Here is a 25,314-nt window from a genome sequence, read left to right as displayed (position 1 = left end):
GTTGCAGATGTTCCCATTGACTTTGGTGTCACTATTCACTTGAGTAAGGACATAGCCTTTCAGTACAAATGAAGCTGGCTGTGCTCAATGCAGAATTAGGCAGAATAATATTACGGGGAAATAACTTTGATTGCTCTGAAGATCTGCACTGAGAAGTTGTTTTTCATCAAAGTATGAGCCTAGGTATCTGTGATCCTCCTGTGGCCTTGCATACCATTTCTGAACTCTGAAGCCAGAGCAGGACTCGCATTTAACATGCTCCTTCAGGTACTAACCATGACTGTAAGTGCTCAGCACGTGGGTTGAGGGTTAGCTGGCTGCTATAAATGACTGTATTTCTAATGGTTATCCCAAGCACACAGGGGATAGAGTCTGACCCAAAGAGAAGCTCTGTGCGGGGAGCCAGGGAGGACCGGCACAAGCAGTGCCCTGTTATTTTCATACGGAGCAAGCAGGGCTCGCTCCAGTTCTCTGTAGGTCAATGAAATGGGACAGGCCAGTGAAGGAAAGATCTTCCCTACCAGCAAAGCCCACAGAGCCAGGGATTAGCTTCACATGAGCTGTACTGCTGCCAGTTCTTCTGGGGTGAATCATGTCCCAGTATGAGCTGGATGTTTTCCACCCAGAGGCTGGTAGGATTTTATATACACTCCATTTGCCTTTCCCTTCTGATTTGAGAGTTGACTTAATTTTTTTTTTTTTAGCATAGGTGTTTTAAAAGTAATGTTTTGGTTCACCTTTAGAGTTGCCGTTTGACTTCTTTGTCGTAACACGTCCTGATTAATGATTAATTGCAAAGGACATGTTCTGACTCCAGCCTGTGTCCTGGGGTGCTTGTCGCAGCAATGATGCACTAGGTTATTACTCGCTCCCCTTAACCTGACAGCTGTATTTCTTTCTTTGACTGGTTAATGACCTTGACCAGGTACGCATGCATTTGTGTGGATGCGTATGGTTGTAGGGTGTTGGGGATGTGCAAATATTTCTTTCACTTGCATGACCTTCCTTTTACCTAAGTAAGAAATAGGAACTGTTCCATGAACAGATGGAGCGTTGTTTCTAGAAGTAGGTGAATAATGCGGAAAATTATTCATTCAAAACCCCTTCAGACAACTCAGATGTTTGCCTTAAGATAGTGTTGCAAATCCTAGTGCAAATATCTGCTCACATGAATGTTCAATCCAGCTATCTTGAAAATTGTGTGTGAATGTGATAGTCATCCAGTCCGGGATCAGAAGAGTGCCAGGTGACTTAATTGATCCATTAAGGAAATCAGGAATAATCACGATTTTGAGCAGTAGTTACGGGGCAGATAGGTTATAAGCAATGTGTAGCCAAGTTAGATTAAAAAAGGTTGTCAAATCATAGCAGGTAAGAAATAATAATGTGAAAACCAGTCCATTCGTGGATAATTCACCAACGAGGAAAGGATGCTGAAATCAGCAAATGCTTGCTGCAAATAGTTTGCTTGAGTCTTGTTGTTCCTTAATGAATTGGATCTATTAGCCAGGGAAAACATCACGTTGTCTTGAAAAACAAATCACATTTGGATGCCTCTTTCCATGCATTTGGACCCATTTTAACATGAACGCGCTAATTATACTGTGCAGATAATTTTGTTATGGCAGAAATGAAACCAAGTTTGCAGCTATAACTAACTATTCAGCTATGAAGTGCTAGAATAGGTATATAGGGAGAGATGCCTTTTAATTCCATTGCATTTCTCTAATATTTGTATCTCTTTACTTCACACACAGCTTCAGAGAACGTTTCTGTTCTCTGGGGTGCAGAGGCAAAGGGCCTGGCTTTCGGGACTCCGCAGCCTCAGAACTGCCATTTATGTCAGAGGGAGTTTGCCAGCGACCGGTTTGAAGAATCATGTCCACGGCGTCGTTTGTACACAGATGGTAACTGGCTCACAAATTCCCAGTCTTCATGACATGCTTTCTGATGCACAGGGAACTGTATGAGTCATATAGCTCCAGCTATGGTCTTTTTGGATGGAAATTATACTTTTAAATATATACTGTGATTACATACAGCGGTGATGGGCTCATTTGAAGGAGCTGGAATGTAAGCCATTAAGTTGAGTGGCTGCCATTATGTACTGCGTTTGCCAACAGATAATAGACAATGATATTTCATCTGTGACAACTTTGCCCTCTAGACTTTGAATAGAATTATCTTGGTACGTAACCGTTTTCTTCAGCACCATCCAGGTGATAATTTTGTTACACTAGACAGCAAATGTGGCCTTTTATGGGTAGGATAGGTGGAACAGAGAGGGACGGGACTTGCACATGTCTTGTGCAGCGTGACCTGGAGAGGGGAAGGGGCCGGTTATACAACGGAGAGCTGACACTGGTTTGGCACAGTGGAGCCAACCGCACATCATGCCTTGCTCTCCGCTGTGCTTTGGCAGCAGCATTTTGCACAAACTAAAATAAGAAATAACAATGCAATGGCTAGGCTCGCTCCTAACAGGTGCTTGGGCAAAGCTGGTGTTACCTGCTCCGGGGCTTTCGTAGCTCCTGCCAAGCCTCTGACCTGCACACGGGTTTGGGCTCGGTGCGGGGAGCTTTGGGCTGGCGTGGCTGCAAGGCGGCTGCGGGGATGGGAGGTGAGCGGTGAGGGACCGCAGGAGCACACTGATGCTCGCGGCTGCTCTCGCTGTGCCACGGAGATAGCTGCTGTCTCCCTGAGCAGCCCAGGAGGCTGTGGTGATAGCTCGTGTTGCAGAACGGCTGTTGATGACTTGGAAAAAGACCTGATATTAGGGGCTTTCCACTCTGTTTTAGTTAGAGGCTGGGAAGTGTAGGTCCACGCTGCAGACCAGTTGAGGGAGAGGGTTGTGGCAAGTGTCTGCTTTGAATTACTCTGCTGAAGAGGACATTTTGGCTGTGGCAATTTTCCTTAAAATCTGAGAAGCCATCGGACAGTGACTTTCATTCATTCCTAACCTGAATTGAGAAAAGCAGCTTAGAGGTGGAAGGCTGCATATCCCCTTACTGATCTGGCCAATCCATGTAATAGGCTTACAGGGTCTGATGACAATCAGCAAGAGAGTTATGCGTGTTTAACTAGCATCAATTTATTACCTTACTGATGAGACAGCCTTTTACATCCAGGATTGTCCGTTGAGCTTTTAGTAAGAAAAAACTATGGTAATGCAAAGTCAATTAGATGGGAATAAGAATATCAGGCCAGATACCCGGTATCTCTCAGTTGAAACCAAGGGAGCAAAGGTGGGTGCTGTGATATGCACCCCGCTGCGACACTCTTCCTTCCATCACCCCGTGTGCTACCTTCCCAACAGCAGTGGTCACGGCAGGGCTTGCACCAAGTATGTTAAATGCTTTCAAAATCTGGGAGCGATGCAGTGCGTAGAGCAGGAGATTCTCGGCCTGTGAAGGCAAGGCTGAGCCAGGGCGCTGTGCGGACTCTGGGCTGCGAGCTCAGGGCTTGGAGAGCAGGAGGACATCTCAGGGTTTGGCTCAACAAGCATCTCAAGGGGAGAAGTTGCTTTACATCACTTACATTTAAGTCCTGCCTGTTTGCCCTCTCGGGAGTTGACACGGATGAAAGGTGAGATGTAAATGCAAGATGTGTTGCTATAACGACTCGAGCTCTGTCTTGCTGCGTTTGTTGTGTTGTGTTATTGATTGCACGCGTGGGGTGGTGGCTAGCAGCGACTGGTTGCCTGGGTGTTTCCTTTGAGCTCAGGATGCCTCTCACTGCTTTTTGGTCCAGGTGCTGTCATACTGAAAGACGTGAGGAAGACTTGCATTTTTGCTGGAATAAGTCTCTTGAAGATTATCATTTCGGGGCCAGAGGTTTTGTCTGGCCATTTCTTACTCTGGGTGCTCATCCTGGTTTTTCCTCTTGCTGCCCGAGACAGACACAATGGGATTTTCACTGGATGGCTCTTGGTTTGCACAAGAGCAGCTGGACAGGCTCTGCTTTCCACTGGCTTGGCTGGCACCAGCTGGCTGAGCTGGGGCTGTCACTGCCCCTGCAAAATCACCCAAAGCCAGGAGTGGTTTCTGGGTGTCATTTGTTGTTTCTCCAGTCATTGCTCACTTTGAGCTTGCATTTAATTAAACTTTTCTGTAAGCTCAGGTCTGCAAAACCATTCATAGATGACATTCCCCTCTTTGTGCTCATCTGCCAACAAGCTGCTCCTTGGCTGTATTAGATATGAGCTTCAGTGATGTACACTAGGAAAACAAGAAATCAGAACAGCAAATAAGGAGCCCGAGCGGTGAGTGTGATCAGTGTGATACATTCATCTGGACTTTAATCCAGCCTGGGCACTGATTTGCCACAACTTTTTAAGGTCCAAGCTCTCATCACTTACTAAAAATCTCTCTCTCTTTTTTTTTTTTTTTAAATGTTATCATTTTGTCATCATATTACACTACCAATGTATGGGAATTATGCATTATTAAGTCTACTACTGAAGGTGTTTTAACACGTTATGGTCTAACATAACATAATCCAGGCATCCGCTTCATTTTTCAAAGGTATTTTAAAACACATTGCAGTGATTGGTACCACAAAGGGGCTCTTGCTGCTTGTTCCTTGTACTTGGCCATCCAGGAATAATGTTTCTGTTTTGTATTAACAGCCCTACATTTGAATTCATTTCCTTTCATGATTTTAGACCCTGGCCAACTGTGTCAGCTTTTATGGGACAAAGTATCTGCTTAGACTTTCATTAGTTCTGGTCCTGTGACTTTATTCCTTGCACTGTGAATGCCTGATGCTAGATAAGGGAAGTTGCTCCAGTCAAAGTCCCTGGTGTATGTGCGGGTGCAGCTGTGTCTGTGTGCCACTGTCCCCTGCCAAGCAGAGCTGGGATGGCTTAGCTGTGCAGCACCAGCTTTGTGGTGGCTGATGGCAGTTCTCCTGCAGCTGCAGGGGTAGAGACCCCTCATCTGGGATGAGCAGATCTGTGTGCTGTTGCCTTTGTGAGTAGCTGTGTTGTGTTGAATAATACAATCCCCTGGGAGTAATTTGTGTAATTGGGTCCTTAATTCCTTTTTGCTTTGGAAACTCCCATGTCCCAGAGTAACAGGTGATATACATTTTAAAATAAATAATCTCTAAACCATCAAGTGCTCTTGCTTTCCTCAGAGCAATTACAATTTTATCTTCCCTCCCTGCAAAAACTATTCAGTTGCTCAGGTGAACTCAGTTTCATTACAGTTAGCCAGTCTGCTCCATGGGAGAGAAGTCTTCTGCTTTCCAGTTTCAGTAAGGACAGGCTTCTTGGGTAAAATGAGCCTAGATTTGGCATTCCTGGCATTTCCAGTCAAGTCTTGGTTATCCATGAATGGGTTTTGAGGTTGCGGATTAGCTACACTGCGGGCATAGGGATGCTCAGGATATGTCCGTGCAGCTGAGCGCTCTGTGCTGTACCTCCTCGCTGGGTCCCTTAGCTCAGGGCTGTGCTCCACAGCAGCCTCTTGCCCCTCGCTGTACATTCCTAGAGCCTAATTTATATATATTTTGTAATATCCGTTTTGCTTATCTGTGTTATTCTGCACCTTGGGTAATTGAGAGATAACTGTATTAATCTTTTCCCGAGTCCTGCAGTGGTCTGTACACAATGCTTCGATGTAATCTGGCACAATGTTTGCTGCCGCAGCGAGCAGCGAGCAGCGGGCTGGGCTGATGCTTTATTAACGCTGGAAACATTGCTTGGTAATCCTGACTGCTTCCCCCCCTCATTACTGAATATTGCAGTCTCAGCCCAGTAAGTTTAAACTGGGCATAAATCAAAGCACAGCTTTGGCCCTCTGGTCACAGGAAAGAAGTCCAGTACAACTCTGGGACTTTGAGGCAGTTACAGCCTTTGTTTAGGAATGTGAGGAGTCCCTTCTGTGGTCAGAAGACTGGGATTTGCACAGGTATTTGAGGTTCAGACCTTGAGGACTATTTCGACGTTTGTTTTCTGTGTGCTGAAATGAGGATTCATGCTGACAGCCTGTGTTGGCCCTGAGTCAGTAAGGCGCTGTGAGCTGCTCCGGCTCTGTTTGACAAAAGGTGCTGTTTTCCCTGGAGCAGTTTAAACTTTGAGTCCCAGAACCGATCTCATAATTTATCTGAGTTAAAAGATTATGGTTAGTGGTTATTTGTAATTACTGTACATGAAAGATATGTCATCGGGCAAGGGGAGGCTTAATGTGTGCTGTACGCAAAAAGGATTGGAAAGCAATTATGGTGACATATGCACCATCAAAGCGGAGGGCTCGCCAGTGCTCCAGAGCCAATTAAAAACCGCATGGGCAGTGCTTTATTGGGGTAACTCTGTCTTGTTACTAGTCCTTTTCCTCATTGCTGCCTCGGTTTTATAGGCACTCTCAGCTCTCCAGTTACCATAGGCAGCTCTCTGCTGCAGCTATCATTATTAACAGGAATGACACGGACAATAACCATAATAAGGTGGAGAATAAGATTAATACCATACCCTGGAGTCTACTGCTGTACCCTATATGAGGCCAGGTGATTTCATGTGTGCCAGGTGATATCTTTTCAAGAAAGTTTAAATCAATGAAAAATATAATAACCCAGTCCTAATGAACCTTTAAGTCTGTACTGATTCTTTACCTTTAAATATATATATATATATATAAAGCTTCCAACCAAGTATGACAGTCTTTCCAGAATATGGGGATATCAGAGGCGCTCTCACTCCAATCAGCCTCTTTCAGCTGAAATCCAGCCATTAGTCAAATTCATCAAAGGGCTTGAAAGCAGAAAGGGAAATTCTTTGCCTCGTGCTTAACCTTTGTGTGATTGCACCTCTTCAGAGAATAAGCAAATCAAGTGGAAGTGCCCTCCCATTTGTTTTGTGAATGAGCCGTGCGGCGAATTCACTATGATTTGGCATTATTCAGTTTGTATAATTTCTGACGAGAGGTTTAAAAATAAATACACAATCAAAGGGACTATTGGAGATTATACAAGAGCAAAAGTACATGATGGGGTGGGGTGACGTTTTCTTGTACGCTTCCTTTTTGTCTGCTCCGCCAACTGATCAAACCTGTCCTAGTTGTGAAAACCAGCGAAATGTTGGACCGAAACATGGGCTGCAGCTTCTGTTGTCTGCGCGGCTCAGGTGAGCACCCCATCAAACCGCTCCCGTGCTCATACCGGATATGTGGTCTCCCCCTCCATGGGGGAGACGTATGAGCGGATCTCAGCAGAGCTATGAATGCCCTCCTTGGGAACTCTTTAAGATGACGGCATCGCTATTGCAATAAATGGCCCTGTGATTAACAGCCCTATCAATCTGTGTTGTAAGCGTTACTGCTCGTGAGGGAGCAATGCAATTAAAACACAAGAGGGTAAAGCAGCGTGAGGCGCCTTTCTTCTGGGAACACGGGAAGCAAAGTGGTGTTCTCATTTGGCTGGAGGTTTGCAGATCATTTGTGTCTCCTGTTCTGCTGGGGTTACTGTGAGCATTGATTTCTTTACTCTGAATGCCAGCTCTCTGTATATTCTTGTTTGAAGATGTTTTGGCTGCTGCTGTTATGGAAGGGCCTGTTGAATACAATGGGAAATGCTGTTGTTATTTTACAGTGCTTTTATGTTGTCTGAATAAAGGGCATGTCTGTACAAAACAATTTGAAGAAATGGCAGAGTCTCACCACGTTTCTCCAGCTCCCCTTCACAGCTTGCTCCCCATTCCTGCCGTCCCGCTCCTGTGGAGGAGTGCATAGTTTATGTAATGCTGATTTGAAAGGGAACTACTCAGAGCTTTTTTTTTTTTTAAACTATTATAACTCTATTGATACATTAATAAAAGATCTAATGGAGAAATATATCCCTGCCTTAAGATTATTCATATTACCCAGAAGCCATGGTCCTAGAAACTTCATAGGTACTAAGAATATTCTAAGGAGATGGTGATCTATGGTGGATTTCTTTGGCGTTTTTTGAGAGGGTGGCTCTTCATTAAGTGAATTTTGGACTAGCAAGAAACTCTGTGCTGGAAACTCAATGCAGAATCTCATGAGCTAATGATGATTATCACTGGAAGAGATAATAGTGATATGTGTGGCCTAGCCTCAAATGGAATCTCCCCTCAAAAAGATTTCTGCTATTTTGTACCTGTTTCAGTCTCCAGGGACCAGTAAGACCCTGATTTCCTTTTCAAGTTGGCCCCTAAGAAGCCAGTAAGTGTTGATTAGTTGGGAATACTTAGCAGAATTTTGCAATAGTGGCTGATTTTACTGAAACATGTTTCATATTCGGCTGCCTCACTGCGGACAGCTGCTGAGAAGGAGCAGATGTTGGCCTCCAACTGTGCATCGTGGCTTTGGAAGTGAGCAAAGTCAGGGAAAATGCACCAGATGGATCAGAGGCAGAGGCTCACCCATTCCCCAAACTCTTCTTCCAAGCCGCCCCATCTTGTAGACCTGGAGCAAAGTCCCTTTGCATTGACACAGCCGGTTCATGGCTGGCAGATTTAAACCCTGCAGTAGCCTGGAAGAAGTTGTAAACCTTGGTTTAGAGGTCACTTTCTGAAGTGTACTTTAGAAAAACATCCGAAGCGGAGATCCTGAGCTTTTTTGATCAGGATGTGCTATAGATACAGACCATGAGATAGGGAATGAAAGGTGCGTGGGACCGGCTGCTGCAGGAGGGTGTTGCACAGCATTCCCCTTCCCCTCCTCTCCTTTGGGTCGTACAAGTTTGCTCCAGACTTGCTCTAGTAATGGGGTTAGGCAGAGTGATTCCGCCCTGTCATGTAACAGGGTGTTGTTCTGTTATTCCTTCTATTTTTGTTTTCCTGCTTACTTTGGCAGGGAGAGTTATTTTGTCTTGATAGCAGTTCTGCAAAGCCAGAAAAAAAAATAAATTGTAAATTCCAGAGTTGAACCACCACTTTCAAGCTCCTCTCTTATTCCTTGGAAGCCGCCCCCATGGTGTTAGTGACAATCCCTCCCCTTTGGCTGAGACCTTTGGAAAGCGTGAGGGAAGCAGGAGACAGTTGGGATCATTTGCCAGATGGGCATTGCTGAGCTTTCCCCCCACTAGTGAGGACGATCACAGCTCGGTGAGCTCAGCAGAGGTTTTGCAACGATGTACCACAGCGTGTTTGCTGCGTGCGGTACAGCCTTCAGCATCCCTGCTGTGGCATGCTGTGATGTGCCAGGGTCAGGAGCTCTCAGCTGGCACGGGTCGATGGCACTGCAACCCGGCAGTCGTGACTTGCAGAGTCGTCTGAAACCCTTTTTTACAGTTTGTTGTTGTTGTCATTTTATTTTGGCAGCACCTCTAACGTAATTCACTATTTCCAGTGGCCATGTTCCATCCTGGAAATAACACCAGGCTAGAAGAGAAAGGAAAATCCACGTGGACCTTAATCATAGAATGGTTTGGGTTGGAAGGGACCTTAAAGATCATCTAGTTCCAACCACCCTGCTGCGGGCAGGGACACCCTCCCCCAGACCACGTTGCCCAAAGCCTCATCCAACCTGGTCTTAAACATTTCCAGGGATGGGGCATCCACAACCTCTCTGGGCAACCTGTGCCAGTGCCTCACCAGTCTAACAGCAAAGAATTTCTTTCTAACACCTAACCTAAATCGACCCTCTTTCAGCTTAAACCCATAAGTAGGAATGATTTAATTCCTTTCAATTGACTTTACTTGCTCTTGTGAAAGTGTTCACCTGTTGTACACGGGGGTTAGGAGTTTCTTAAATAAGCGTCTTTAGAGCGAGGGGTTGTGACTGAATTATTGGAGGCTTACAGAGCGCTTTGGAAACCTGTAGCGAAAATCCCTGGAAAGGCTGATGCGATCCTGGTGATACAGTGGTAATACCCCATGCTCTTGTTCTTAGTGTGTGTTCCAGAAATGTGTCAGCTGTGCATATAATTAGAGCATTGTCTTTATTCCCTTTTTCTTTTCCTCATTAAGTACATTTTTTTGTGGTGCTGGGACACAGAAGCGGCCCCTAATCTGTCTAGCCTGGTACTTATCTTTGGCCATGACGAGGTGTTTGCTAGGAGGTGAAGAAGGACCCAAGGTGAACAGTGACTCCAGTCCCTAGACCATGTCCAACATCCCGGGGGGTTAATCACGTCTTCTGCACACTGAGAAAGTTTTTTTGTTGTTCACCCCAGACAGAAGGTGGTTGGCAGTGCTCTGATGTCTCTCGTAAAACAGTAAAAAATATTCTCAGGTCTATTGTTGAGAAATGCTCTTGGGCATTTCTCCTGCACTGATGTTACATGGTAAAAGCATCGAGGAACTTTTCTCTTTGAACAATGAACTGACAAGAATAATTGATTTTAATGGGAACTTGGACTTCCACCTTGAGGACAAGCAGTATGCAGGGTATGTCAAAACCAAATGTACATTATCACCTATTGCATTTCTTCTTGCTGCATCCCTCTTCTCATGAGTAGGACACTTTTCCCAAATATCTAAGTCCTCATTATTGTAAATTTACAAGGCTGAGATTTTGTGAATTCTTCTAATGGGCATGGAGACATGGAGAACATAATTTTATTTACGACAGCCTTCGTATACTGAGAAAATGCTGTGTCTGGGGGAGCGTGATTTCACATTTGACTATTCCTACTGTGATTATTATTGTTAAATCCAGCTCTCTGTTACCCCTTTCTAGCGATGGCCAAATGGTAGATAGGATAGAACATAAGATGTTGGAAATGTAAACTTCTGCATCACCCAATTAAACACAGAGAAATAGTAATTTCTAGGGCATGATTCACCTCACTTGAAGGTAGACAACTGAAAGAGCCGAGATGAATCACACTCCAGATGTGTCTTTTTCTCTTCACTGATTATAAAGGAGTCCAGATGACTGTCTCAGATGCTGTGTGGTAGACATCTAAAATTGCAGGAGATAAGTCCCTTTCAAGGTCTTTGGCTGAGTATGTCTGACCACAGTGCTAAGACGCAGATTTGAAACCAAGAGATGTGAACTTTCCAGAGTGAAGAGCTCCTATGTTGAATTTTCTCAGAAAATAATATTTTTTCCTGACCTTTCTCTAGTTCATCATCTCTTGCTGCTGCAGATGTCAGGTTCTGTCTCTGTAACCTTGCCCTGAAAGAGTCAGACGGCTCCACAGATGCAGCAAGATGTCTTGCAAAATAAATTAAACTGGATCTTTTAATTCTAGGCTCTGTTGTTCTCTCAATGGGCCCAGCACGTGCGATGGCTGGAACTCAAATTCCGCCATCCTGCTGCCGTCCTTTTTTCACAGGCTGAAGTGTATTTGTATTTTGGAAGGCTAAGGCTTGCTTGCAGGCTTCCTGGCATGTGGATCCCTTTCTTGGGCTAACAATATGGACCAGGGCCTGGAAAGGACCAGCTAAAGGGGCCTTTCTTCTGTCTGCTGGCGCTGGACAGTGAAAACCGAGAACTTACAGCCTTTCTCCTTGAGTATCAAGAAATACCTTGCAAAGCCACCTCAGCTCCTGACATCCACTGAAAGCATCTTCCAGATCTCTGTGTTAGCAGCAGAAAAAGGCCAAGCACCCCTCTGCTTTTCTGGCCCTCTGCAAGTCCCTGGCAGCCCTTGCCGCTGGCCAAGCCCTGCTCCTTGGCGCTGGGATTTTGTGCCTCAGGCTCGGAAATGCACTTCTGCGAAGTAGGCTAGGAGGCTCTAAAACACAATCCCTCTGAAGTTTGGTTTCAGTGACGTTTCTGTGACAGTTGGTGCCCAGAACTGCCTGTGTGTGAAGTGACAGCAAAGTCTATGTCAGCTGAAGCAGAAAAAGCAGAAACACGGCTTCTGCGTAATAGCTTCGTTCCTGGTTCATCATCAGTGAAAAATGGACTAAAATACCCACTGGCATTAACAAAAGGAATGAGTGTCAGGCCAACCTGATTTATTTTGTGACAAGAAAACTGATTTTCTAGACAAAGAATGTACTCTACCTCGTTTATTTAGATCAGCTAAATTCAAGATTGCAACGAGCCACTGGTGGGAGGTAGCCATGGGGACAAGGGGGAGATGTTATGGATTACTGCAAGACTTCTGTGACACTGTAATAAATATTTCATGCTGTTTCACAGATCTCTGGTAAGGTCTCTTTGGGAATAGTATTTACAGTTCTGGTCATCTGTGTTTAAGAAGGATGCAGGCAAAATATCTAGATACCTAAAAGGGCTGGTGAAATGCTCAGGGGAAGGAAGAGCCGTCTGCCAAGACTGAGGCTGAAAGAGCGGAGCTTGCTTAACCTGGGAAACCCCGGGCTGGGGCGAGGAGGGACAGTGCCCGGACAGTGTCCCTAAATACAGCAAAGGGGAAACACTAGTGAAGGAGGAGAGCTCGGTGCTGGCAGAATAACAGATGACTGTTAACTTGAATATATTAAGGGAGTTTTTCTTCAGCTGTGAAGTCTGCATTTCTTCCAGATCTGTTTTGGGGTTCTTTGTGGTTTAAACTGATTCATATTTATGAAAGCATCTAGAAACGTTGATTTAGAGCGATGCGAGGTGTTGTGAGGAAGGACTGAAACAGGCCACAGCCTGGGCTGAGCATTCACTTGTTGCACTGGAAACAGAAATCATTCTTTACAACTGTTATTTTTCCAGATGTAGCTACCCTACTTTGCTAAGTGAGGGTGCAGAGCTGGGGTGAACCGAGGGTCCTACGCCAGCTGGCTGGCTTCAGCCACCGCTAGTTTGGATGGGATGCTCTGGTGCCCAGCTCCTCGTAGCTCTGTATCAAAAGCCCAAACGTGAGATAAATCCGCACTAATACGGTAGATACCCTCTGCGGTAGGTTCAGCACATCGATGAGGTCCACCGCTTGACTCTTCAGTGAGCACTTGTTATTAACCCAGGCCTTTGTTTTCTGTCTGCTGTCAGGTGATCTGGTGAGGCTCGTGTGTAGAAATCCCCTATACGATATACGAAGAAGCCGTGTTTCTTTTACAGGTGATGTTGGATTAGAAAGGACGATTTGTCAAAATGGAAGTAGGAAGAACATTGTTTTACTTTACTGCGGGAACAAGAGGTCCGCTGACTAGATACATCTTGGCTTTGAGGATGAAAGGCACGAAGTGTCAAGTTAGGCTCTCTTAGATCTTGCTGCTTTATGTACAACTGACTCTCATAATCGATGAGCTGAAACTGCAACTGTATTTGTTACAAACCTAAGTAGCTTGATTTCTTAAAGGAAAGTCAGTTCAAGGAAAACGGTAAGCCAGGTCCTTTAATCTGTTGACTGAATTGCCTGGAGGGACTTGAATGCTCTTACATGTTTATGCTGAGAACCCTGCAGCAGTGCTAGAAGCTTTACTGCAAGTTCTTACTGTGCAGGTAGTTATTAGCAGGCATTTTGGTAAGCCAAACTTAGAGTCGTTAAGAGCACTCTAACCATTCCCAGTGCTTCTGCACTTACATAACCGCTGCGACGGGTTATTGTCTTTATGCTTTGTATTGCTTGCCTAAATTGAAAGGATATCTGTGGCTGTTAAAGTCTTGCCATGTGGAAGGTCTGTAATGGTTTGCAGCGCTGAGCTCTTGCTTTGTGAGCTGAAATTGTGATTTGGAGGCGAGCCCAAGTGCATATTCAGTGCGTCTCAGACAGCAGAATTAATGAACAAGGTTCAGGATGGCTCTGACAAGCTAATAAGCATATGGGTAAAGTCTATATTTGCTAGGGCAGTCTTACCGTTCAGTGCAGAATTCCTGCAGTGGACGAAACATAAACACAATTTATTATTCTGTTAAGAAATATATGACTATCATTTTGAGGAGCAGCGGGTGTCCCAGGCATGGATGGATGATTTGTCTTTGGGATGCCCAAGCATCAGTGTTCAGATGAGTCCTCCCCGCAAGCATCAAGCAGGAGTTTTATATATATAAAGCTAGGTGACTCGCAATGAAAATGAGGACCGGGTAGGTCCTTGCCGTGGTGCTGGTCTAGCTCTAAGGCAACCGTGTGGAGAGACGGTCGGTCGGTCCTGTCGGACACGAGTCTGGCCTCAGTCCAGTTTCCAGTGGGCAGGTATCTGCACCCTGAAGGCTGTCACGGCACCCAGCGCCAGCAGGTTTCTTGTGGGCAGAGTGAGGTTTGAACGTGCTGTGGAGCTGGGCTGTACTCCAGGACAGTCTGAAACAGGTCAGCAGGGGCCATGGTGCCCTTTTATCTGCTGTGTAGCTTGAAGATTTCAAAAGCAAAGGATGTCAGTACATCACCAGCACCAAACAAACACTGAACTCTCCGTTTCAAAAAAAAAAAGTGTTCTTCTAAATGTGTTTGCAAACTTTGCTTGGATTTGCATGGAAAGCCTTCTGAGCCTCGAGCTGACATTTGATCCTTTAACCGAGCAAACTTGCTCTGAAATGAAAATTCCTTTGCAGGACACCATCGCTTGGTTTTGCCATTTTGGGGAACTCCCAGCTATACATTACGCTAACCAAATTGTACCCTAAAGCCATGTACCTTGATAGATGTGCATGCTCATAAATACGGCGTGGCGGTGGCAGGGGAGGTGTTGCTTTTCCCATGCGTCGGACCTGAGAGGTGCTGAACACCCACACGCGATGCTCGCTTGCGTGGCACGGTTAGGAGCAGGACGGCGGTCTGTAGAAATGGTCACAGACTGGATGAGATCACGTGAGGGTGAAATTGTTATGGATTGGAATGGAGGAAAATTGTTTTACTTTGGCTGAGCGCTTTTTTCTGTGCTGCTGCTGTGCATGTGCTTGCGTTGGGGAACCGAGCTTTTATTGACTGCTGGTTTTCTGTTTTCAAAGCTGATCAGTGGTGGTTCTATTGTAAGTGCTGAGGCAGTATGGGATCACGTCACCATGGCCAACCGGGAGTTGGCGTTTAAAGCAGGAGACGTTATCAAGGTCCTGGATGCTTCCAACAAGGACTGGTGGTGGGGTCAGATCGATGATGAAGAAGGATGGTTTCCCGCCAGCTTCGTGAGGGTGAGTGACTTTCTTCTTTTTACTGCTACAATGAATCACTGCCAATGCTGCTCAGAATGGTCAATGAACTGAAGTGCTTACTGTGTGTCTTACCATTGATGCTTATTTCCGGTGTGGCTGTTTTCTGTCCGAAAAATGAGGAGTAAAGAAGGTTTCAAAAGAAATGAGAGTGGGGTAGAGGGAGGCTGGAATATAGCTATTGACTCTGCTTTTTATGCTCTTGGGATATGGAGTGGCCTTTGCTGTGTGTCTCAACATGTTGTATCCTCTCTCCTTAAGTAGTTCTTTGGAAAACCAGCTAAGTATTTTGTGGGCTATGAGTAGATGATTTGGTGGGGCCTAAAAGTTCACGCTGGCTACAAGCAAGAGCTTTCTGGTCAGTGTGTTGCACAGGGAGTGTGTCAGCCCTCCCCCTTCTAAAAGCAGTGCTGCGTTTTGACTCTTCAGCAGTTTTGGATGTAAAATTACTTCACTAATTAGTCCGTGACCAGCTCTGGTTATTTTTTTTAAGGGGACAAGGAACCATTTTGCTTGTCCCTATTTTTCTGCTGAAGCAGGTTTTTCGGTACCCAGCCACCTCCAGTGGCAATCTGGCCTTTCACAAATAAGAAGGATTTGAGCACTTAATTTTTTTTGCTCCGTATGTGTTAAGAAAGCAAAGGGACCAGAAGATGCCCTTTTTGCTATCATCAGCTCCTGCCACATTATTTGGGCGCTCTCAAGCCTTTCTTGGGGACTCAAGACGTCGGCTTTGACCTTGTGTGCTTCCTTCTCCTCTCCCTTCTGTGCAGGGTTCGATAGGCGAGATCAGAGATTTAATTCCTTTAGAAGCTTAGGGGATATGGTTCAAAAAATGAAGATTTCTTTTGCCTTGTTAAATTGTGTGAAAGATGACTCTTTCCTCTGAGCCTCCCAGGCAATTTGACAAGCTCCGTGGCAGTCGAGGGGAAGGCTGTGCTCTCTGGAACGCACGCTGAAGACCATGCTGCATCCCAAGGAGAATGCCATGTTTGCTTTGGTTCTCTGCCTGTCTTACCCTCCCTCTGAGCCTTTTTGGGCAACCCTGCACCATCAGCATCCCTGTTTGATTACATCACTTCACCTGGGAAACAGCCATATGGATTAGGAAAATTGGGTTAAAATATATGACCCGGCGATGCACAATGACCACTGATGATGGAACCCAGACCTTTGCTTGCTTCTGCCTCCCCAGGCCACGATTTTTCTTTCCCCTGTGATACTCATGATGCAGCTCTTTTGTCTCTCCTAGGTCTGGCCAGTGCTAAGAGTGAGAGATCAGTGACTGGAACTGGAGCCTGGGCTGCCTGCCTGAAAAAGTTGATGCTGTTATTCTGGCCCAGAATAACAAACAGTGTTTAGTATTTTGTTGAATAGGGCACCATGAGTCTGACCCTGCAGCCAGTGGAGATAACGAGTTTGGAAAATGGATTTGTATCAGATGTGATCAAGGTGATAATCTTATTGCAGAAAATATTCTCACCCGTGCCGCTAGCACATCTCATCTGTGTTGCTGGCTGGAAAGGCTGAATTAGAAAAATATCTCTGTGTGATTATTTTTGCTTAATTTGGAGACTGAAATATTCTGGGCCAGTTTAACTTTTCAGTTCATTGACCAGTGCTGTTTTGTTTTGTGGTTCAGGGGAAAAGATCTAATATCCTTTTTTGTGTGGTGGTGTAAACATACTGTTCACAGTAGGTTTAATAACAGTCTTGTTTTCTACTACCCTGTTTTCTAAAAAAAAAACAAAAAAAAAACCCCCACACCAAACAACTAAATAAACAAGCCCATTTACTCTAAGGCCCAAAACCATGGGTCATTCAGCTTGGCTGAGCTTTCCATCTCTCCCTACGCTTTTCAAAGGCTGCGAGGATGATTTTAGAAGCTGGGAAAAACAAAGGAGAGGAATCAATGAATCTCAGACTGTTGTACACAAATGTCTGAACAACATCCTGGAACAAACCTTGGTGCTTAGGATTGGGATAGCCTTACCAGGCAAGTTCCTTGCCCATTCTGTCTAATGTCACATCCCCACAGCTTGACTGTATTCCAACAAAATCAGTCCTTCCATCAGCTCTGCAAGAGGCCAGATCAGTTATTCCATCCATGAGACACTTGTTCAGTGCGGGCTGGGACCAGTCACCTGCCCTGGGACCAAATGATGCGCTCCCAAAGAGGGAAGCTGCATGGGTTTGCCACCGTGAATGAGAATTAATATTTAAAAATAAGTACCAGGCATTTCAAAAAATCTGCAAGCAGAGTTCTGGCACAGTTTGTCCGTAGCTCTGCAAGGGAGGCTGAAGGGGAAAATTTGCCACTCGGGTTTACAAAACAGAGCTGCCTTCTCCACGCAGCACTTCTCGGTGTGCTGCATCGAGGCAGCCCACTCGCTGGTTGTCCTGTGCTGAGAAAACAACTGCCATTTGGGCTGTCATGTTCTCCTCTCCTCTGTTGGCTGAGGTCGCCTGCTTGCCTCTTCATTTCTATTCTTGCATACTCCCCCCCGCCCCCTTCGCTCTCTGTCTTTCTTGGTAAGTAATTTGAACCAGATGCCTGCAAAGCCTTTGGGGCCCTTCCCGAGGGTGCCTGTACCCCCCCGGTGCTTGCAGGACCATTGCAGCAGGTTTATGCTCCTTCAGGGTCCTGTCAAGGACCGTTTCACCTGAACACTTTTCACTTCCCTCTTCTCTCCATTTTTTTCCTCTTCTATTTCTTGTTCAGCTGATCACTCTTTCATAATGAGGAGGCTGGGTTTTTTCTCTGTTGTACTTTGAGCCCTGCTTTTTTAAGACGATGCCAGAAAACTGCCTGATTTAGCCTGGGTGGTTCTAGTTTTACTTGCAAAATCATTGCTTTCCTTTATATGTGTATTTCTCTTATGCAAGGACAAGAGGAAAAGGGAACAACATGTTGCATAGTAGAGGATGAAAAGCAGTTCAAGAAAGAGATGACAGGACAGACCAGGCAGGTATAAAACCAAACAGGATGAATTTCAGGATTTTTTATACTGCAGGTCTCTTATAGGTACTAACAGGACGTGCAGCAGAAGATCACTGCAAAGTCAGATTCCTCTAAAAGTCATTTGGATCACTTCTGAACACAAAATCGGGCTGGAAACCTAGTTTACAATGAGATGTCTGACGCTTTTTGCTCTCCAGCCAGATCATATGAAAATCTCTGGCAAAGCATTTGGCACTCACAAAATCTCATAGCAGGAAAAATACACATTTGCAAGTGCAGAGGAAAACAGTAACCTGCTGATTCCCTTGGCCTCTTTTACACGCCTAGTTGGGGGGGTTGCAAACAAAAACTGCACTTGAATTGCCCGCATGTACAGGAATTGTTGTCTCCATGCATAACACCTGCAGTTATCCTCTTAGTAGCTCGCGCTTTGGCTAGAAGAAAGGGGGAGAGAGGAAAGCCATAGAGTTTTGGGAGCATGGGAACTTTTGAGGAGAAACTGAATGATGAAGCGATGCTTTTTGGGGAAGTGAAAAAGCACAACATAGGAGAAGTAAAATTTGGAACTAGTAAGCAATAGTGAATGGTTTCCTGCAGGAAGCTGCTGCACTCAGGGAGAAAGTTATGAAAAACCTATAAGTCATTAGAGAGGTGGATGAGAACTCCAGAATTAGGTTTAAGGCAGAATAATGAGCTGGGTTTAGGACAGTGAAGGTATCTATGTTGTATTTTAGTGCATATAATCGAGTGAGCGTGCTGGACAACCACAGGGTGCAACCATCAATCTTGTGGTTAGCTGTACAATGTCCTTGAATGTCCTGTCAAGTTTTAGGGGTCTGAGAGGGTGGGAGGTACAATTGGGAAAAACCAGCAGGAATTTTAAACAGGATTTCATATACTTGTAGTGGTGATGCTACTTGTTGCTTTTCTCTCCTTTGTGGATGGCATAGCCTTGGGCTGTCTTTGCATGATGTGGTACAAATATGTTCTTGCATACCAGCACATCCAGTGTCCGCATCCGCTCAAAAAATAGGCTTAGTGTTTGTAGGGAGTAATTTATAGCACAGAATAATAGTCCAATACTGCAAATGGATCAATTGTCATACCTTAAGGTCTCCTTTAGAAAATACACTAAGTCTCAAAACAAAGTTTTGATTGCAGAGCCCAACATCAAGTCTCCAAAATGGCCCAGGTGAGATTCAAACACTCCAAACACAGGAAATCAAATGGCATCGTGTTTGGGCTGACACAGTTCCACAGAAAAAGAAATAAAAAAATGAAGGAAAGCTTATGGATGTTTAGTGCTGTGAAATCTTTCCAAAGAGACATGGCAGAATGCACCCATCCTGGGCAGAGAAGGGGATTTATTTTGTTACAAAGATCTCCTTAATCTCCTTGGATACCGAGGCAGACTGAGTTTCCAGAATACATTTCTTCTCACCTCAACAGCGGTGACTCTTCCTTCCATATATTTACTAAGCTAAGCTACAGAGCAAATCTGGGCTTGAGGAGGTTTTACTACAACTTCTTGTAGTGCCCTGTGACTGTTGAGTTGTGCAGAAATAAAGCGTAATGGTTCTCTGAAGGCTTGAGCAAAGATGGAGTATAAATGCTTTGTGGTCTGTACCTCTTACATAGGAGAAAACGCAGGGGTGGATCAGTGCAGCAGCACTCCTTGTTCTCTCTCATCATTGCCTAGGTTTCCCCAAGTGTTGTAATTTTAGATTGATTTTCCTGCTGAAAAGCTGCCTTTGACCCACTTTATTTTCTGCTGCTAAAGGAGAAGTGCTAGATAAATCAGTGTAAGCTTTTAAAGCAGTGTTCAGTAGGACACTCTAAACCCGAGTCCTGTCTCAGTGCCTAGCAGCTCGTACACTTCATTGGGTAGGTGGGTTTAACTTTTGTTCGCAGGAGTTGGGACTGTGCTCTCTATTGCAGGTGTTGTTCGGAGAGCCAGCCACGTCTTGCTGCCCTGCCTGCTTTTTTTCCCCTTTAAAATCTCATTGCATGTGTAGGGATCTCGATACAACAGCACGTCACTCACCTGCTTTTCTGTCCGCTGCAGTCATTGCGTTAGCTTTTACTTAGCGCCAATCGCAGTGGCACCTAGATGAGATTTTCCAGGGAAAAGAGGATATCGCTGAAGTAGCAATCACCTGTTGGACAAACAAAACGGTGTGTGCTGCAGTGTCTGCTGCAGTCAGTGCCTTGTAAAGGAGATTTTATTCTCCTGTGGCAAATCCAGCGCAAAAATAGCTTCTGGTTAGAGGTATCACACCCAGCACGAGCAGCACTCCACAGCGACAGGATGCGCTGCAGACAAATTGAGGTTGTGGTTTTTTTTTTTTTAAAGTCAAGCAGCATTTTAGCATCCAAATGCTGCCTGTGCTAATTGCAGCTGCCATTAATGTGACAACTCGTGCCAGTCAGACAGCTCAGCATCTGTCAGGTCCCCAAAGGTTCAGATGCTGGCACTTGGGCTTGCAGGTGCAAATCCAGTGTTTTGAGGCCATTCTTTGAATCAGACAAACCAGCCAGAAATCTTCACAGCCCCTTCCCTGTCCTCTGCCAAACTGGTTGTGAAGAAAGCTCCCTCCCCTGAAGGAAGCAGTGGCTTCCTCGGCCCGGCAGGGTTTCTGCAATGAGCTGCTGGAGCTTTTGCTCTTCCTTGTTGTGCGTCACACAGAGTATCACACACCGGGGGCTTTTGGTTTTTAGGAAGTGGGGGGAGCTGAGCCCTAACTCACAGCATTTTGGCGGATGTAGTGTAGCACATCCAATTTATTGCAGTGTCCACGCAACTTTTGCTACGTGCTACATGGTGGAACGCCAGCCCATGGGAGTGTGTGCCTCTAGACTGCAGGAAACAGAGGGAGGAAGCACAGGGCAAGTTCTTTGGAGCCATTTCTGTTCATCTTTCATGGATACAGAGTCTGAAGCTGTCTCTATAGAGTCCCCTGTTTTCTCCTTTTCTAGAAACAAGAGAAGGTGTTTCTTACCTTGGGTAAAGGGAACTTCTGAGGTTGGGAATGGAGAGATTTAGAGAGGAAGCAAGAGCTGGAAGTGGCTTTGCTGAAGCTGGGAAGTTGCAGGAGGGAAAGAGAAGGTATCAAAGAGCCTGTGAACTGGAGGGAAATGAAGGACAGTGAGGCTGGAGCCAGATTACAGAAGGAAAAAAATCAGGCTGTGGGAGAAAATAGTGGTAGGACCACAGGAGGGAAAACCAACTTGCTTCAACTGCCTTTCCTTCTGCTGCCAAATGTCCTATCCAGTTCCTATCCTGGAATGGGATGCAGGGAGAAGATGGTCTGTGTTTCCCAGTGAACAGCAGCCCAAGCACAGCCCCACATCTTCCCCATGCCTGCAGCCTGCCCACCAAAGGGCAGCGATGCTGGGCTGGGCTGAGGCAACTGCTGGGAGGACAGGCAGCATCCCTGCGCCTCCTGCCGCCTGCCAGGTCCTCTCTGAAGGCAGGGAAGGGAGAAGCATCTGCTCCTGGGCATTTGTAGAGCCCAGGACAGTCTGTGCTTCCTCCTGAGGGCAGAAGGGAGGCTGTGCCCAGATCACTGGAGTGACACGCAGAGACTGATGATGTTTTACTTATGCAAAGCTCTGCACCATGAGCCCTACTTTATTGCAAGTAAGCAAGTGATCTTTTTAATCCAGTATAGAGTCCAACAGAGCATGCATATAATACATCGCATGGGGCTGAAAACAAGGGCACAGCGCTAGCTAACCGCCAGCTTACGGAGGAAGGGAGAGGGGGCAAACCCTGCAGCTCAGGGAGCAGCTCTGCTGAGCGGGGCAGCCTGGCAAGGTGGGTAAAATGGTCCTGAGGCCCTACTGCAGCTTGGTTTTGTAGGGTTATTGGAGTCTCCTACACTCCCCTGCAGTTGTTGTAGGGCTAATGGCACTGTAATACCACTATCTGGTACCAGATTTGGTGAAGGTTGGGCCACTCACACTGGTATTTGTCATAAAGTCGCTGGTGAGCAGAGATTCAGTAGAATGGCAACAGCTCTCTGGAAGGATCTGTCTGTATCGTTAATCTGCCACATGATTTAATTGTGAGCTAGAATCCAGAATGGCACGTTATCTGCTAGTTTTGTCCTTGTGAATATCCAGTGGAAGGAGATTAATAATCCAGATGGCTGGTAAAATGTTTGTTTTATCATGCTTTCTGATTATTATGAGACTATCAGCCCTCAGTGCCTATTCAAGTAAAATGTCCTCTATATACAGTGTATGCATTCAGCACTCTAAATATATATAATTACAGGTCAGCTAATGTTGGAACAGTGCCATTTGGTGATTTTATGTGCCATTTGGGTATAGCTGCAAATTGATAAATCACGTTTCTACAGATTTTATATAAATCACATATAATATTAACTAGCACAATGAAATGATCAGCTCTCTCTGGCTCCCAGAACTGGGTCCTTAGGCAAGAGGGGCTTTATGATTTGACTGTTTTACTTTTATCTGCCTCTGCAAATTGTTATGTTATGCAGGAGCTGGTCATGACTTCCTAATTAGGGTTGAATTTTGAAATAGGACTGTAAGCCTCACGATAAGCCTGTTCTCCCCATGTAGGGTGGCCTTTCAGTCTGAAACGTCACTTAGGACTAGCATTATACAACTTGAATTTTTTTCTCCCTGTAGTTTTTCTTGGTTTCTTTTAATTAATTCTTAATACAAAGTGTTTGAAATGGTTCTCAGGGCAGGCTTCATTGTTCGGCATGCAGGACCTTTTTAATGGTGTGGGGGAGATCCACGCAGTGCCGTATCATTTCAGAGCCCGTGCTTTTTTGCATTGCAGAGGTGTTTAAAAAGGCACTGAAGGCTAATTTATTATTGTAGGGTTGTTGATGATTGCCAAACAGCTGTTATTATTTATTCTTTAAAAAAAGAGGCGCTGGCTGCAGTAATTCAGGCTGATATCCCAAACCCCCGTCTGTGCCAAGCCACAGTCCCTAATGGCTGAGGACAGGACAAGAGTCTAGAGAGACTTGAGATCCAGGGGAGCGGCAGAGCTGACAAGCTGCCAGGGAGCTGAAGTCCCATCTCTGCTCTGTGGAAGGCCCCACAGGAGCTTCACAGCGGTGGCAGCCACCCATCCTGAGCAGGGAAGACTGGGGAGATGAGGTGAAGCTGGGAGAAAACTAGTTTTGAAGTTTCTTTTATTAAAAAAAATACATATATTTGCAGTGGGAGGGAGCATCTGTGCATTTGTGTCCAGTGCACATTGGAAAAGCTGGGGAAGAGCGCGCCCTTTTTCCACTATTGGTATCCCAGCTGTTATCCGCAGCAGCAGAGATCAAGCATTTCAGGCAGGTGAGCGGTTTGGACACACGTGTGGCTAAAACGTAGCGAACACCCTACTTGCAGGTGACAGTGGACTGGGCTAAAATAGGAACCTTTGCAGCATTGTCTAAATCAACTAAATATGACATTTAATAAGTTACTGGGAAGAAACAGTGTCACCCCCAGTTTGCCTCTTCCACCTTGCTGTCGCCTGCAGCACACCATTGTTGTGGTTTGAGCGAGCAGGTCAGTGAAGCAGAGAGGATCTGGCTTGGGGTGGTGGCGTTTGGTCAGAGGACACAATTAACACTTTGAGCACAGATTTCCCTTGCTCCAACACAGCCCAGCTCCTTCTCAGCAAAGGCACAAGGGGATTTGAGAGCTGAAGTTGCAAAACCAGCCATGCTGCATCAGACCAAAGGTCCATCTGGCCAAATTGTTGCTCATGGCTGAGTACAAGAGTGTGGTGAGTACAAGAATGTGGTGAGCCCACAGTGATGCATTTAAGTCCATATTTCAAAGTATGCGTGAGCTTTTCTATGCCCTCTGCTTCAACGTAAAGTCTGTCAACCACAAAAGTATCCATGAATAATGTCATTGCTGAGGTGGATTATCCCCATTTATCGATGGGGAAAGCCTTCACCAGTTTGAGTGACTGGCTCCAGGTCAGCAGCAGAGCCACCAATGTACCTCATCTTTTGTGAGTCATGGACCAAACTTCAAATGATCCCCTGGAAGAATGATCCTTGCTTGAATTACAGAGAACTTTAGAGGTTAAGACAAAAAGCAGGAGTGTTTGAACAGCGCAGTGGGGTTAGCGCTTTCAGCAGCTGAGGTTGGGGAGCGTGGGGTGGAAGGCACATTCAGCTTCCTCTGTTACTGATAAAATTGTTGCATTTGTTTTCAATCTAAAGCAGAAGGCATCTAGACCAGAGCTGTAATATTTTCCTTTTGGGAACATGAATCCTAGCAGGAAATACCAAAAATTTCATTAAGGAAAAAAGCAGGGCTCCTGACATTCCCAGATCCTGACAGCCATATTCGCTGGGTTTCACTGCTGCTCTCTCACACAAGACATTAAATGGACTCTGGGCTGCACTGTCTTGGGGAAAGGTATGAAGCCTTTGTACTGTGAGGATGGCTCCTTCATGCAACGGGAGCAGCACCGAGGTGCCAGGAGGGGTTATTTCACCTTCCTGGCAGGCTTTGGTTGCATCCCTCTGGTCTCCTGATGTGCACGAGGAGATCCCATGTTGGCAATGCAGGGTGGGGGACAGGTAGGAGACGGCGCGGGCAGAGCAGGCAGGACGCCTGGGTCCATCCTGGCTCTGCCACTTGCTCATTCAGGCAAATGGTCTGCACTGGGTTTCCTGCCCTGGAAAGTGCCCGGCACTGCCAGGCCATGGCGTGAGCACAGCCTGGGGTCAGCAGCTCTCTGCAGCGCTCAGCGTAGGGTTGATGCCCCACCGCCAGCAGACAGGGCATCTTGTCACTTAAACAGGCATTGCTGCCCTACGCACCCTTTTGTGAAGCCCCTGATAGCTCCCGGGGACAGGGCACGGTCGTGAGCAAGGTGAGAAGTCCAGCTTTTTATTGCTTTTTTATTGCTTTGGGGGTTTTTATCCCCTAAGTTTGTGGCAGCATTAGCATTCTGCTAGAGAAGAGATGGGTTTTCTTCAAACATCTCGGCTTCTTGGCCTTTACAACTAACTCCCTGTAGGATGACAAAACGTGGGAGCTGTAAGAAGTGGTTTAGCAAAACATGATATTGGTTAGGAAAGCAGGGAAGGAACATGGGCAGGTTTAGGGGTTTTTTTTTACTTTACTAATTTACAGGAACACAGCCTTTTACAATCAGTTTAAAACTGAATTTAAGCTGGATAATGGGGAAGTATTAAAAACCGTTAACACTGAAAAGGAGACTGAAAGATCAGGTTAAGGATGCAGTTTGTTTTCCATGTGCTGCTCTGTTTGTGTGGACAGTTTCACTGTTTATAGGTAGATGTATTTTTATGTTTGAAAGCCTCCAGTATTTGGGGCTTTAAATGCTGAGGAGAAAAGTTGCTTCATTTACATAACAACTTAGGTGATCTGTGT

At 45.6% G+C, this 25,314-nt stretch overlaps 1 protein-coding gene across 8 annotated transcripts in view; it reads left to right on the top strand.

Moving 5' to 3' along the window:
- Nucleotides 1-25,314, top strand: part of ARHGEF9 (Cdc42 guanine nucleotide exchange factor 9) — a 212,597-nt gene that overhangs the window by 132,556 nt on the left and 54,727 nt on the right. For all 8 annotated transcript variants that reach the window (XM_054839167.1, XM_054839172.1, XM_054839168.1 and 5 more), the window contains one exon: nucleotides 14,754-14,933. In XM_054839167.1, the coding sequence (XP_054695142.1) occupies nucleotides 14,754-14,933 (180 nt within the window). The remainder of the gene's footprint in view (nucleotides 1-14,753; nucleotides 14,934-25,314) is intronic.

Source organism: Grus americana, chromosome 12, assembly GCF_028858705.1.
Source record: "Grus americana isolate bGruAme1 chromosome 12, bGruAme1.mat, whole genome shotgun sequence".
NCBI lineage: Eukaryota > Metazoa > Chordata > Aves > Gruiformes > Gruidae > Grus > Grus americana.
Note: the sequence above shows the minus strand (reverse complement) of the source record. Positions and strands in the feature narration are given on the sequence as shown.